Source organism: Rhizophagus irregularis, chromosome 16 (genome assembly GCF_026210795.1).
Source record: "Rhizophagus irregularis chromosome 16, complete sequence".
Lineage (NCBI taxonomy): Eukaryota > Fungi > Glomeromycota > Glomeromycetes > Glomerales > Glomeraceae > Rhizophagus > Rhizophagus irregularis.
Window position 1 is genome coordinate 2570486 of NC_089444.1, and position 17358 is coordinate 2587843.

The window sequence follows — 17358 nt, forward strand, 5'->3', positions numbered from 1 at the left end:
ATTCATCACTAATTAGCAAAGATTCAAATATGATCAAGAGTTAATAAATCAATTATAAATTATTAAACCAAAGGGTTACTTATTACAAAAGTTACATAATAATAATTTGTTTTTGATAAATTAAATATTTTCAAACCAAAATTAGCAAAATTTCAGCAGATATTAACTAATGTGATAGGACCATAAAATAATTTGCAAATGTAAATAAGAAACTTCACTATGCTGGAATTAGATTGCATGATCTAAACATTGAGAATTATCATCATCATTATCATATTTTGGAAGATTTTCTGTAAAAGGGTTAAGTAATCGAGATGTGTAAATAGCTTGTGGATGGGTAACTATTTGGTAATTTTCAATTGATGAAAGATTTGCTCTTCTATATTCTTCTGCTTTCTTGAATTGCATTTCAATTTCTTTATTTTTTACTATGAAGAAATTCCCTCCACATGACTTATAAAATGTCAGGACCAATTCATTTATTTCAAGAATATTTGGTCTATTGTTTAGGTTTAAATCCCAACACTTTTTCATTAAGTCAATATAACATCTTGGTGCTTCTGGCTCATTTATTTCAGGTCTAATTCCCTTGCAAATATCTAATGCTAAACTACAATCATGTGCACGATTGTCAAAAGGTTGTCTTCCAGTTGCTACAAAATACATTATCATACCAAAACTATAGATATCTGATGTTTGAGTATAAGGCTTCCTTCTTAATACTTCAGGAGCCACATATGGCATGACTCCATAAATTTTAGTTTCATCTATATTACCAACCTCTCCACATAATCCCATGTCTGAAATTGATACACAATTACTAAAATCATTTATAATGCTTAAAAATAATATATTTCCTGTGTGAAAATCACGATGAACTAGATTTTTCTGATGAATTTCATTAAGACCATTAATAATATTAAGCAATGTGGATAACTTATCTTCCCAACTAAAATACTTATAATTTTCATTTATCCAATGGTTAAAATTACCATCTCTTGCATATTGGAGTACCATAATATATTCTTTTGTATCTGGGTTTTGGGATATTCCATATATATTAAGAACATTACTTCTCTTGTTTATTGAGTATTCTTTAACCTATTAATATAGATAATGTTTAATATATTATATTTGACTACTTGTCATATTTATAAAATTCTCTATTACAAATGGAATTTCATACCTCATTTAAAAATTTATCAGTTATATTTTGGAAATTTTTTAAACATTTCAGGGCAATTATTCTATTTGGATCCCTACTGTATAAATTTTTATCCAAATTATATACTAGTGGACCATTCTTCCATTCTGCTGAATATACTGTAGAAAAGCCACCTTTACCTATTTCTTTAATGTTATTAAATTGACTGTATGATATCCACTCAAATATTATATCATTATAATTATTTACTTTTAATTGCATTTTATGAATGAAATTATCAATTTTTTCATTTCCACTAATCCAATTTACCAAGTTTATAGAATTATTTTGAACCAAAATATATTCTCCTGTATCAAGTTTTTGAGTTATTCCATATAATACTTGAAATGCTTTATGCTTTGTTGGGTATTTTTTAACCTAAATATAAATAAAAGAAATTGTTAATAATAATAATTTAAAAAAGGTACCTAATAATATTGATAAAAATTTCATACCTCATTTATTAAAGAATCAATGGATTTTTGAGAATTATGTAAACATTTTAATACAACTTCTTTATTTGAATTTCTTGTATAATCTTCAAGACTATATTTTTTGTAAAATGGACCATCCTTCCATATTGCTGAATATACTGTTATAAGACCATTTTTGTCTGTCTCTTTAATTTCATTAAACTGATTATATGGTATCCACTCAAACACTCTATCATCATGCTCACTAATTTTTAATTGCCTTTCTTGAATAAAATTTTCAATTTTTTCATTTCCACTAATCCAATTTGCCAAGTTTATAGAATTATTTTGGACCAAAATATAATCTCTTGTATCTGGATTTTGAGATATTCCAAACAATATATGAAATGCTTTAAGTTTTGTTGAATATTTTTTAGTCTGAATATAAATAAAAATTGTTATAAATGTATTTGTCAAAAAAATATTTTTAAAAAAATTTCATACCTCATTTATTAAAGAATCAATGGATTTTTGTGAATTATGTAAACATTTTAAAGCAACTTCTTTATTAAAATCTCTTGCATAATTTTTATCCCATATACTCATTTTACATAATGGACCATCCATCCATATTGCTGAATATACTGTTATAAGGCCATTTTGGCCTGTTTTTTTTATTTCATTAAACTGATTGTATGGTATCCATTCAAATACAATATCATCATGATCATTAATTTTTGATTGCATTTCTTGAATGAAATTATCAATTTTTTCATTTCCACTTGTCCAGATAAGAACTAAAAAATAATCTCCTGTATCTGGATTTTGAGATATCCCATATAATGCTTGAAATGCATTATGTTTTGTAGGATATTTTTTAGCCTAAATATAAATAAGGAAATAAGTGGAATTGTAAATATATTATTTAAGAAAAATATTTAAATATTTAAAATAATTTCATACCTCAGTAATTAAAGAATAAATAGATTCTTGTGAATAGTGTAAACATTTCAAATTAACCTTTTTATTTGAGTTTCTAGTGTATTCACCATACTGGTTATGCAATGGACCATCCTTCCATATTGCTGAATAAACTGTTATAAGTTCATTTTTGCTTGTTTCTATAATTTCATTAAACTGACTGTATGGTATCCATTCAAGAACTATATCATCATGATCATTAATTTTTAATTGCCTTTCTTGAATGAAATCATCAATTTTTTCATTTCTACTGATTTGACATGATAATAAATTTGTATTATCATTTTGAACCAAAATATAATCTCCTGTATCTGGATTTTGAGATATTCCATACAATACTTGAAATGCATTTTTGTCTGCTAAATATCTTTCAGCCTAAATATAAATAAAAGAAATTATAAATGTACTAACTAAAAAAAGTTACTTTAACGTACATTTATAGAATTTACTTACCTTTTTTATTAAAGTATTAATGGATTCTTGTGAGTTATGCAAACATTTTAATGTAACTTTTTTATTTAAATTTCTTTTATATTCACCATAATGATAATGTAAAGGACCGTCCTTCCATATTGCTGAACATATTGTTATAAATTCATTTTTACCTGTTTCTATAATTTCATTAAACTGATTGTATGGTATCCATTCTAGTACTATATCATAATCATCATTAATTTTCAATTGCCTTTCAAGAATGAAATCATAAATTTTCACATTTTTACTGATTTGATTTGCCAAGTTTATAGAATTATTTTGTACCAAAATATAATCTCCTGTATCCGAATTTTGGGATATTCCATACAATACCTGAAATGCTTCATATTTTATTGGATATTTTTTAGCCTAATTATATTAAAGAGATTGTATATAATAAATTTTAAAAAAGTGTTTAAACATTTAAAGAAATTTATACCTCATTTATTAAACATTCAATAGATTCTTGTGAATTATGTAAACATTTTAAAGTAACTTCTTTATTTGAATTTCTTGTGTATTCACCATACTGGTAATGCAATGGACCATCCTTCCATATTGCTGAATATACTGTTATAAGTTCATTTTTTCCCGTTTCTTTAACTTCATTAAACTGATTGTATGGTATCCACTCAAGCACTACTATACCATCGTAATCATCAATTTTTAGTTGCCATTCTTGAATAAAATCATCAATTTTTTCATTTTTACTTATCCATATATAATTACTTAGAACCAAAATAAAATCTTCTGTATCCGGGTTTTGAGATATTCCATACAATACTTGAAATACATCTTTATCTGTCAGATACCTTGTGGCCTAAGTATTGATTAAAGTGATTGTAAATATACTCATTAAAAAAAAAAATACTTAATATTTATAGAAATATCATACCTCATTTATTAAAGAATTAATAGATTTTTGTGAATTATTTAAATGCTTTAAAGCTACTTTTTTATTTAAGTTCCTAGTATAATTTTTACATAGTTCATTATAAAATAATGGACCATCCTTCCATATTGATGAATATACTGTTATGAGGCCATTTCTACCTATCTCTTTAATTTCAATAAACTGATTATATGGTATCCATTCAAGCACTTTATCTTCATAGTCATTAGTTTTTAATTGCACTTCTTGAATGAAATTATCAATTGTTTCATTTTTACTGATCTGATTTGCCAAATTTGTAGAATTATTTTGAACTAAGATATAATCTCCTGTGTCTGGATTTTGAGATATTCCATACAATACTTGAAATGCTTTATATTTTGATGGATATTTTCTAGCCTAATAAGTATAATAGAAGAAATTGTAAATATATTAATAGAAGAAAGCAGTTATTTAAAAAAATTTTGTACCTCATTTATCAAAGAAACAACAGAATTTTTTATATTATATAAGCATTTTAAAGCAACTTCCTTATCTGAATCTCTTGCATGAATTTTATCCCATATGCTCTTTTTATATAATGGGCCATCATTCCATATTGCTATGAGGTCATTTTTCCCTATTTCTCTAACTATATTAAACTGATTGTATGGTATCCATTCTAGTACTATATCATCATATTTATTAATATTTAATTGCCTTTCTTGAATGTAATTATCAATTTCTTCATTTCCACTCGTCCAGATGAGAACTAAAATATAATCTCCTGAATCTGGATGTTGAGACATACCATATAATAATTGAAATGCTTTATATTTTGTTGGGTAATTTTTAGCCTAAACAAAATATATTGTAAGCATACTAATTAAAAATAATATTGAAATATTTGAATAAATTTCATACCTCATTTATTAAACATTCAATAGATTCTTGTGAATTATGTAAACATTTTAAAGAAACTTCTTTATTTGAATTTCTTTTATAATTACCATATTGATAATACAATGGACCATCCTTCCATATTGCTGAATATACTGTTATAAGATCATTTTTGCCTGTTTCTTTAACTTCATTAAACTGATTGTATGGTATCCATTCTAGCACTACATCATCATGGTAATTAATTTTTAATTGCCTTTCTTGGATGAAACTATAAATTTTTTCATTTTTACTGATCTGATTTGTCAAGTTTACAGAATTATTTTGAACCAAGATATAATCTCCTGTATCCGGATTTTGAGATATCCCGTATAGTACATGATATGCATCTTTGTCTGTTGAATATTTTTTAGCCTAAGTATAAATTGAAGAAATTGTAAATCTATCTAATTAGAAAACAATACTTAATATTTAAAGAAATTTCATACCTCATTTATTAAAGAATCAATGGATTCTTGTGAATTATTTAAGCATTTTAAAGCAATTTCTTTATTTGGATCTCTAGAATCTTCATACTGTTCATTATGGCATAATGGACCATCCTTCCATATTGCAGAATATATTGTTATAAGTTCATTTTTGCTTGTCTCATTAATTTCATTAAACTGATTAAATGGTATCCATTCAAGTTGTATGTCATCATAATCATTTATTTTTAATTTTCTTTCTTGAATGAAATCATTAATTTTATCATTTTTGCTAATCTGATTTACCAAGTTTGTAGAATTATTTTGAACAAAAATATAATCTCCTGTATCTGGATATTGTGATATTCCATATAATACTTGAAATTCATCTTTGTTTGTTAAATAAATTTTAGCCTAAGTAGAAATAATAGAGATAGTAAATATATTAATTAAAAGAAAAATTATTTAAATATTTGAAAAATTAAATACCTCATTTATTAAAGTATTAATTGATTTTCGTAAATTATGTAAACACTTTAAAGCTACTTTTTTATTTGAATCTCTTATATAATTTTCATCCCACCAATGCTTTTTATGTAATGGACCATCCTTCCATATTGCCGAATATACTGTTATAAGGCCATTTTTGCCTGATTTCTCAATTTCATCAAACTGATTATATGGTATCCATTCAAGCACTATATCATCATGGTGAATAATTTTTAATTGTCTTTCTTGAATGAAATCATCAATTTTTTCATTTCCGCTAATCTGATTTGCCAAGATAATAGAACTATTTTGAACTAGAATATAATCTTTTGTATCTGGATTTTGAGATATTCCATATAATACTTGAAATGCTTCATAATTTATTGGATATTTTTTAGCCTATATAGAAGAAATTGTAAGTATACTAATTAAAAAAAGTACTTAATTAAAGAAATCTTATACCTCATTTATTAAAGAATCAATGGATTTTTGTGAATTTTGTAAACATATTAAAGCAATTTCTTTATTTGGATTTCTTTTATATTCACTATATTGACAATTCAATGGACCATCCTTCCATATTGCTGAATATACTGTTTTAAAGCCATTTTTACTTGTCTCTTTAATTTCACTAAACTGATTGTATGATATCCATTCAAGTACTATATCTTTATATTCATTAATTTCTAATTGTTTTTTTTGAATAAAACTATCAATTTTTTCATTTCCACTATTCCAATTTACCAAGTTTATAGAATTATTTTGAACCAAAATATAATCTCCTGTATCTGAATTTTGAGATATTCCATATAATATGTGAAATGCTTTATATTTTGTTAGATATTTTTTAGCCTAATAAATATAATAAAAGAGATTGTAAATATATTAATTAAAAAAAATACTTAAGAAATTTCATACCTCATTTATTAAATAATCAATGGATTTTTGTGAATTATGTAAACATTTTAAAGCAACTTCTTTATTTGAATCTCTAGTATAATTTTCATACTGTTCACTATAGTGTAATGGACCATCCTTCCATATTGCTGAATATACTGTTGTAAGACCATTTTTGCCTGTCTCTTTAATTTCATTAAACTGATTATATGGTATCCATTCAAGCACTATATCATTATAGTCATTAATTTTTAATTGACTTTCTTGAATAAAATTATCAATTATTTTATTTCCACTTGCCCAGATAAGAACAAAAATATAATCTCCTGTATCTGGATTTTGGGATATCCCATACAATACTTGAAATTTATTATACTTTGTTGGATATTTTTTAGCCTATATCAATATATAAATAAAAAAAATTGTAAATGTATTATTTAAGAAAATATTTAAGTAGTTGAAAAAATTTCGTACCTCATTTATTAAAAAATCAATGGATTCTTTTGAATCATGCAAGCATTTTAAAGCTACCTTTTTATTTGAATTTCTTGTATATTTTTTTTTCCGCTTATTCCAATACAATGGACCATCCTTCCATACTGCTGAATATACCGTTATAAGGTTAATTTTGCCTGTCTCACTAATTTCATTAAACTGACTGTATGGTATCCATTCAAGCACTATATCATTATGATCATTAATTTTCAATTGCCTTTCTTGAATAAAATTATCTATTTTTTCATTCTTGCTAATCCAATTTGTCAAGTTTATAGACTTATTTTGAATTAAAATATAATCTCCTGTATCTGAATTTTGAGATATTCCATACAATACTTGAAATGCATCATTGTCTGTTAAATACCTTTTAGCCTTAATATAAGTAAAAGAGATTATAAATGTAATAATTAAAAAAAGGTGTTTAATATTTAAAAAAATTCCATACCTCATTTATTAAAAAATCAATGGATTCTTGTGAACTATGTAAGCATTTTAAAGCAACTTCTTTATTAGGATCTCTTGTATAATTACTCCATTCATACTTTTTGTGTAATGGACCATCTTTCCATATTGCTGAATACACTATTATAAGGTCATTTTTGCCTGTCTCTTCAACCTCATTAAACTGATTGTATGGTATCCATTCAAGCACTATATCATCATAGTTAATAATTTTTAATTGTCTTTCTTGAATGAAATCATCAATTTTTCCATTTCCACTGATCCAATTTGTCAAGTTTATCGAATCATTTTGAACAAGAATATAATCTCCTGTATCTGGATTTTGAGATATTCCATATAATACTTGAAATCCTTCATATTTTGTTTGGCATTTTTTAGCCTATATAGAATAAATTGTGAATATATTAATTGAATGTAAAGTAATTAAATATCAAAGAAATTTTATACCTCATTTATTAAAAAATCAATGGATTTTTGTGAATTATGTAAACATTTTAAAGCAACTTCTTTATTTGGTTCTCTTGTATAATTTTTATCCAATATACTCTTTTTACATAATAACCCATCTTTCCATATTGCTGAATATACTGAAATAAGATCATTTTTCCCTGTCTCTTTAACTTCATTAAACTGATTGTATGGTATCCATTCAAGCACTATATCATCATATTCATTAATATTAAATTGCCTTTTTTGAATAAAATTATCAATTTTTTCATTTTCACTGATCCAATTTGTCAAGTTCCTTTGAACAAGAATATAATCTCTTGTATCTGGACTTTGAGATATTCCATATAATACTTGAAATGCATCTTTGTCTGTTGAATACCTTTTAGCCTAAGTATAAATAAAAGAGATTGTAAACATAATAATTAAAAAAAGGTGCTTAATACTTAAAGAAATTCCATACCTCATTTATTAAAGTATCAATGGATTCTTGTGAATTATTTAAACATTTTAAAGCAACTTCTTTATTCGATTCTCTAGTATAATTTTCATACTGTTCATTATAAAATAATGGACCATCCTTCCATACTGCGGAATATACTGTTATAAGTTCATTTTTGCCTGTCTCTTTGATTTTACTAAACTGATTATATGGTATCCATTCAACCACTGCTTCATCATATTCATTAATTTTTAATTGCCTTTTTTGGATAAAATTGTCGATTTTTTCATTTCCGCTGATCTGATTTGCCAAGTTTATAGAATTATTTTGAATCAAAATATAATCTCCTGTATCTGGATTTTGAGTTATTCCATATAATACTTGAAATGCATCTTTGTCTGTTAAATATCCTTTAGCCTAAGTATAATAAAAGAGATTGTAAATATACTAAGTTGCTACCCTACGAAAAAAGAATATCCGGAATTTGTCACCAAAATTGTTCAGAAATTGTCCAGTATACCTATAAATGTCTGGAAAATATTTGAAATTATGAAAAAATATGGCGTCCAGAATTTTTCAAGTCTGGAATTTGTACAGATATGAAAAATTCAGTACAAATTTCGGATAGACAAAACTGGACTAATTCTGGATACAAAAAATCCTGGACGATCTCTGCACAAAAAAAGCCAGACAAATTCTGGTAGTTGGATAAGATAAAATTCCACAATAAAAAATCAAAAAAATGTAAAAAGTATTTAAAACTTCTGTGTGTGTACTAAGTAAACTTAAAGAGTAAGCAAAATACTATCAATGATGTTACTTTAAACTGCTATAAACAGTTATCAGTTATTTGTATAAAGGAATATATCATTGATATTATGACTTGCTGATCATTTTAGAGAAAAACATTTTTCCGGACAAATTCCAAATCTGGACATCCGGAAAATATTCCAAATCTTGCTGTTTTCAGGACATTCATTTTGTCCGGAATTCGTACAATTATATTCTGACAATTTCAGAATATTTTCCGGACACATTTTTTTCGTAGAGTTAATTAAAAAAAAAAACAAATATAAAAATTTCATACCTCATCTATTAATAAATCAATGGATCCTTGTGAATTATTTAAACATTTTAGAGCAACTACTATATTTGAATCTCTTGTATAATTTTCATACTGTTCATTATAGCGTAATGGACCATCCTTCCATATTGCAAAATATACTGTTATAAGGCCATTTTTGCTCGTTTCTTTAATTTCATTAAACTGATTGTATGGTATCCATTCAAGTACTATATCATTATAATCATTAGTTTTCAATTGCTTTTCTTGAATAAAGTTATCAATTTTTTCATTTCCACTTGCCCAGATAAGAACTAAAATATAATCTCCTGTATCTGGATTTTGAGTTATTCCATACAATACTTGAAATACATCTTTGTTTATGATTAAATATCTTTTAGCCTAAGTATAAATAGAAGTGATTGTAAATATACTAATATAAAAAAATACTTAATATTCAAAAAAAATATCATACTTCATTTATTAAAAAATCGATGGATACTTGTGAATTATGCAAACATTTTAAAGCAACTTCTTTATTTGAATCTCGTGTATAATTTTTATCCCACTTACTCTTTTTACATAATGGACCATCCTCCCATATTGCTGAATATATTGTTACAAGGCCATTTTTACCTGTTTCTTTAACTTCATTAAACTGATTATATGGTATCCATTCAAGCACAATATTGTCATCATGGTCATTAATTTTTAATTGCCTTTCTTGAATAAAATCATTGATTTTTTCATTTCCACTGGTCCAATTTGTGAAGTTAGTCTCTAAAAATTCTAGAATATTATTTCCTGTCAAAGGTATATTCTGAGAAAACATTTTTTCAAAAGCTCGAAATTTTTTTCAAGTAAAACCTTATTTATAATACGTACATACGTACAAGTAACAGGTAGCACAAAAATTTTCATAAATAAGTATTACGTAATGAGGCTTCTTTAGACTTTAGTATGTAAAGTATTTTGATGTCGATCATGTCACAAAAATTATTCGAAACAAAAAATTTTTTTTGGTTAAATTTTTTATGGCTTTATTCAATTTTTTTTTTGATAAATACGCACTTTGCATCATGTATAATGTGTATTATGAGTTAAAAAAAAAAAATCTCCAACTTTGAAATTACACTTGGATCATATTAAAATATTAAATAACAAAGTCACAATAAAACCACATTAATTGAAGTTTTCTCTGATCTCTTTGACTTGTACAGCAGTATCAGTACATTTATATAAAATATTCAATATATATTGATTTTTTTTATTAATATTTAAATATTGGTATTATTTTTATAGTTGTTAATATAAAATAAATATATATATAAATTTTTCTTATTTATTACAGTATTTTATAATATTATATGGTTGTTTATCTAATTAATTTACATTTTTCGAGTCTTGGAAACTATCACATTGGTAAGAAGTTAAAAAATAAAAATATAGTTAAATTTTAACTTAAACCTGATATTTTCAAATCATTTATCAACTTGGTTTATTATTTAGTGCGTAACTTATTATTAAAAATTTTTATAAAATAATTAAAAACGAGCGTGAATTTGATATTAAACATCTTGAACATAAAAAAAAATGGAGCATTGATTGGTCAAATGTCTTATGACGCATGATTGACATCGATTTCAACCAATCTAAAAACGTTAATTATTTTGTCGTTTCGACATCGGTCTTCTGATTGGTCGAAATGGCTGAAATTTAAAAAAGAAATACACTTTGTTAAATAATTAAATTCGTACCAGACATAAAAGAATTCAACTGTACTTATATTTAGTAATAGAAAAGAGTTTTGCGTAATATGCTTTATACGTTATTATGAAAATAATATTATTATTTATTATACTACTTGTTATAAATCTGTACATAAATATTTTGATTATTTATGATATAATGGCTCGTATTGCTGGAATATTGATAGCAAGAGTGTAATATGATAATACTTCACAACAAGCAAATCTTTTGCAAATTCGTCAATATCAACTAATTTCAAGGATCTATGTATTATAATACATTTTATTGGTTCTTTTTTCACGGATTAAAGTTACAAGATTATAAGTTAGAGTTTTCATGTATGAATGAATAAATGTTGTGTAACGTTACTTTTAATTAATTTTTGGGCGTTTTATTTATTGTAACCATATTAGTAAAAGATTTTTGTTTCACAAAATGATATCCAAAAAAATCATGAAATTCGTAACGCAGAAGTTTCATAGTAGAAGTAGATGACTTTAATTATTTTATAATGATTTTTTGAAGGAGAAATGAAAGAAAGAAACTTTCTCCCTAATTAATATATTATATATATATACATTTTCATTGGAAATTTGATTAAAAATTAGAATAAAAAATAGACTCGTTGTTTCGCACCAGGATTAATGTTTTTTAATCAATATATATATGATAAATTATATGCAAAAAAAAAAATTATATAGAGAAAAAATCTATAGGCTATTTTATTAAATTTATTTTACCTTATTTTAATAAAAAATTGGCACAAACACGGTTTCCAAAAAGGTAAATTTTACGCCGATCACTTAATGTTGACCGGAATTAAATCTTTAAACGAAAAAAAAAGAAAAAAAAAAATTTAACCAAGTCAAAAATGACATTCAAATAATCTTTGACACTTTAAGTAAACTTGCCGAACAGGCAAAAATACACTTACTGTACATTTTTTTAAGGTATATTTATCAAGTTTTTTTTGCATTATTTTTTCGTTATAAGGTCACATGATACGTGTTTGAAGCACCCGTGTATATTAAGAAATTTTCTATAATATTGGCTATTTAATTTATATAATAAATTTTTATCTTCTTATATAGAACGCTTTATGCTTTTTAATCGTGTATTTGTAAAAACAGCAATAGGATATCGTATAGCTTACTCTGCTTCAACGTAATATATTATGATATTATGTTATATTCATCATGCAGTATAGCTCATTATGCTTATAATAAAAAAAAATTTTGATATTTATATTATATAAAAGTCATCATTTTTTTCGTTTTTAAACTTTTATATATAGTATGCTTGCAAAAATATCCTCCCGTTTTGTATTTCGTTACTTTTCCAGATGTATCATTTTTTTTATGTATTTAAATTTTTAAAATAAATAACGATTAAGTATCGTAAAATTTAAAGGATTTTATGCTATTATTTTCAATTTATTAAGTATTATTATAAATATCGATTATATATAATAAACTAGCTGAAACTAAAACGATAAATATTAAAACAATTTTAAACATTTGGTTTCAATTCATTAGTGTTAAAAGTGAGAAGTTAAGATGAAGCTAGGAATAAAAATTAATTTATAATATAAATGTAAAAAAGTCTTAGAGCGATAAAAAAAAAGTTTAACAATTAATTGGTTAGAAGTTCAAGATTTTAAGGACATCTTTTAATCTAAGAAAAATACCAACTCGACCAAGTTGTACGACTATCTATGTAAGGATGGACGTTCAATAAAGAAATTATTTAAAAAAAGAAGAGTAATGAGTAAAATAAAAGGTAGGGGTAAGTAAATATAATTAAATAACAAAAAGGATTGATTGAAAATGAAAGGTTTATTTAAAAATAAAGCATTTTTTGCTATTTTCGAATTAATATCAATTATAAAAGAAATAGTGCGATATAAAAGTGTAAAAATTTTCAGTCATTTTCTTACAACTTTTAACTTTTATTAAGCGGAATACTTGAATATTTTCTTTTAGTGTTTTCCAAATGATTCCTAAGCTATTCTAAATGATTCCGAATAAACGATTCTAATGAGAGTTTATTAAAGAAGTTTATTTTTGTGTTTATGGTATATCTTTTTTTTTTATAAATTTGTGATCTATATAATGTCTAATAAAGTGTTTAAATATTAGAAGGGAAGTTTCATGATTTATTAAAGGAATATTTTTACTAGAACATAATCATATTATAATTTTTGTATTTTTGTTGGTATTTCTTTAAATAAATATCACATTAATAATAACGTGTAGGCGGAATAGCTTAGTTAATTTATTTCTTTTATCTCAATTTTAATTCAGTTAAATTAATTTTCGTTAATTTTGTATCTTAAATTTTAATGGATCCTTTTATTTTTGCAACTTGCCAATCATCTCGTTTTTTTTGGTTATTAATTGATTGATTGAAAATTACCAATCAAAATATTTTACAAAGTCACATGGTGTATCATATTAAGAGAAGTTTTAATTCTTGTAGCCAATATGAACTATGAGATCGAAATTCTTTTTCAATAATCACTAAGATTTTCAAAATGAGATTTATTATGATTTTATTAAGCTCGTTAATAAAATGTATAAGTATTTTTAAACCCACACAGTTCTACATGGAAATTTTGTATTAAAATTCGCAAATATAATTAGTATATAAAATACTTGCATAGTATTAAAATAGTTTTTACATAAACTTTGAGTGATTTAAAAATATTTATTTATGTAATTACTTTAAATTGAGAACCTATTTCTTTCAATCATATGATTATTTCGTAAAAGTTCAGCAAAATCAATCTTTAATTTTATTAAACTAATTTTATGGTATCCATTCAATCACAAAATAATTATATATGGATTAGTGAAAATAAAAAAATTGATGATTTCATTAATCTCCTGCCATACAATGCTTTATGTCGTGTTGTTACACAAAATGATATCCGAAAAAATCATGAAATCCGTAACGTCATTTTTGTTATAGTAGGTTAGTAGAAGTAGGGAACTATATTCAAGGTTTTTTGACGATTTTTTTTTTTTAAAAAAAAATAGATGACTTTGACGACTTTTGAATGATTTATTAAGAAAATTATATAAAAAGGATAAAATGTAATTAGTTATTTTCGTTTTTAGAGACTGTGATTTTTAGAATTATATTCGCTCATTATGCTTATAGTTAAAAAAAAATTGATTTTTTATAGTATGCTTGCAAATATATTCTCCTATTTTATATTTGAAATTTTAAAGGATTTATGTTATTATTTTCAATTTATTCAGTTATATGATAATAATTTACTATTTAAATAAAAATGTTTCTGTTTTATTAAACATTTTGTAATATAAATACGTATATTGATTATTATCTAGTTTAAAAAGAATATATTAACATAAAAGTAGTATTGCTATTTTAATTACACATAATATATGAATCATGTAAAAAATATACAGTATATTATTTTACACATAATCATTTTTCTTTCTTTTTTGAATCTCTTCCACTTTTTTTTTTTTGAGCGAGCCATTTTCTTTAACAACATTTTGAATATCATTCACTATTATTGCTTTTTTTTGTTTTTTTTTTAATTTCATTATTTCAGATTTTGCCAAATTTTTCGATCACTGCTTGTGTTATGACGTCTATCTTTTTCATGAAATCGAAATTTTATCTTATTATACTGTATTTAGATTTTTTTTAATAGGTATTTCTTGATGGTAAACTATAATTTTGTGTAAAAAGTCTTCATTTTTTTTAAAAAACTTTTTTGTCATATTTATTTGTTAATTATTTCACATTTTTTCCCTTCAAAAAAATTCGTCATGTGATTAAACTATGTGAGTTAAATTAAAAAAAAATCTCATTTAAGAGTTTAAATATAAAAAGAACGGAAAGAATAGTTATTTATTTAATGACTGAACTAAATTTTTAGCATTGTATAAAAAAAACTAATTAAAGAATTTTTTTTAGTTTAAAAAAAAGATAAATAAAGAACGTTTAAAAAAAAATTATTATTTCGGTATTGAATAAAAAACCGAAAATAAAAAAATTTTTTGGTATTGAAAAAAAAACTGAAAATAAAATACTAATTAAAAAAAATTTGGTTTGAAAAAGAAAGGTCGAAATGGAAAAAAAAAATTTCGATATCAAAAAAAAATAAATTTAATTTCATATTTTCATTCTATAAATCCAATTCCAGTTAAGGGACTATTAATTTTTTTTTTTTGCTAACGAAAAAAAGTTTAGTTTTTTATTAATCATGAAGCTACCCATATCAGAAATACCACACGTTTCATGTTACACAATCTAAATTATTATGATCAAATTTTTTGGTTATATAGATTATAGAGGATAAAATATGGAATGTAAATATAAGTGAAATAAAATAAAAAAATATGAATTCTAAAAATCATGATATGTATGATAAATTTGTCTGTCAAGACTTATTTTATTAAAGTAACAGATTCTCATAAGTTTTAAACCAATAATTTTAAGGAAAAGATGGGAGAAAAAAAACCTAAAGGCAAAAAAAATAAAAAAAAAATCGAAGTATGTTTCACCTCTAATACAATTTATTTTCACTCGTTTTAAAAAGGTAATTATTTAAATTTAAAATCAGGAAAATAATACATAGAATCTTTCAGAGGATTCATCATCCAAGAACTTTTCTCTATCAATTAATATCGCTCATGCATACTACTAGCCTTTTAAATGTTAATTTTATCAGAACATCACGATTTTTAACGTAAAATTAGTCATATTTCAACAGTAAAAATATTGTATCATAAATTTTATTTGATTTATTCTTTTTTTTTAGCACAATTCATTCATTATTCGATCAATGATTTCTAATCAAGTTAATTGTACCGGAATTTATATGTTTCTTAATTATCCATTAATCTAAAGAGAAAGCTATGTAATAATCAAGTCTTAAATACGATTATTCCCAAGTCTTGAAACTATTGTATTTATTGTAATTATTATTATTCTTTTTTATATCAAAATTTATTTTATTTAATTTTGTCATTCTAAGTTACAATACTTGGTAAATTAATGTAACTTAATTTTCAAATTCCTAGTAGGCATCCAAATTTTTACCTATAAATAAACTGCCCTAAAACCGTTTTAACAAAATTTTTTTAGTGTTTATTTATTAACACTATAACCTGCTGGCAATGTGAGCAAAAAATTATTATTAAATCAGTCAATTAACTTTAGAAATTAGCTAAATCTTTTTCTTTTAGTTTTTTCCAAGACAGCCAGTCAATTTAATAAAAGAATTCATTGTTATTTATTGTTAAACAAATTTATATTTCTTAAAGATAACATTTATTATTTACAAGAGCTGATTATGCAGTCACAGATGTAAAATTTTTTATCTTTATTAGATATTTACATATATACAGCTGGTTGTTTGGATTAGAAAATGGAAAATATTTGGTTGTCAGTTTAAAGTTGAGAATCAATTAGAAAATTAGAAAGTTAATAAAAAGAATGAAAATAATAAGATTAATAAGAATGAAATTTTAGATTATTAACTGAAAAAAGAAGGAAAACTTAAAGAGAATTAAATAAATATTTAAAAGTGAGATTATAAAGGAAAAGACAAGAAACAAACAAGGAAAGATAATTTAAAAAGGTAAACTAAGGCACTGGTTATTATCATTATCTAATTCAGAAAAGTAATCCATAAATTGGATCTCTTATGTTGCCATGGATTTATCATTAAACTATTAAAGAAATTATGTCTTACTATGATGGTAATGTTCAAAAGTAGGTTTAATTGAAAATCAAATATTGTATCAAGGGACCTCTCACCTATCTTAAAAGGCAGATATATTAAGTTTTGAGTGAAGTCTTATAATGTACTTTAGCTTGCCTATCTACAATATATTGAATGATAAATTTAAGTATTTTTAAAATAAAAATATAAGGTTTTTAGAATGAAGAATTAATAATACAGCGTTGGCTAAAAAAAAATTGCATTTATATTATTAGATTTGACATTATTGTCGGTCAA

The 17358-nt window shown here is 23.9% G+C and overlaps 1 protein-coding gene across 1 annotated transcript; it reads right to left on the reverse strand.

Annotated features, from left to right (window-relative positions):
• Nucleotides 1-228: 228 nt before the first annotated feature.
• Nucleotides 229-10440, reverse strand: OCT59_008317 (uncharacterized protein; the record flags this gene model as incomplete). The annotated part of the gene is made up of 21 exons (XM_066142366.1): nucleotides 229-653; nucleotides 993-1101; nucleotides 1475-1582; nucleotides 1660-2055; nucleotides 2122-2499; nucleotides 2581-2973; nucleotides 3052-3441; nucleotides 3512-3892; nucleotides 3968-4363; nucleotides 4435-4800; nucleotides 4868-5257; nucleotides 5332-5724; nucleotides 5800-6198; nucleotides 6262-6651; nucleotides 6718-7092; nucleotides 7171-7566; nucleotides 7640-8035; nucleotides 8104-8493; nucleotides 8567-8962; nucleotides 9633-10010; nucleotides 10084-10440. The coding sequence occupies 21 exons, from the start codon at nucleotides 10438-10440 to the stop codon at nucleotides 229-231; spliced, it is 7602 nt and encodes a 2533-aa protein (XP_065999254.1).
• Between the last annotated feature and the right edge of the window lie 6918 nt (nucleotides 10441-17358).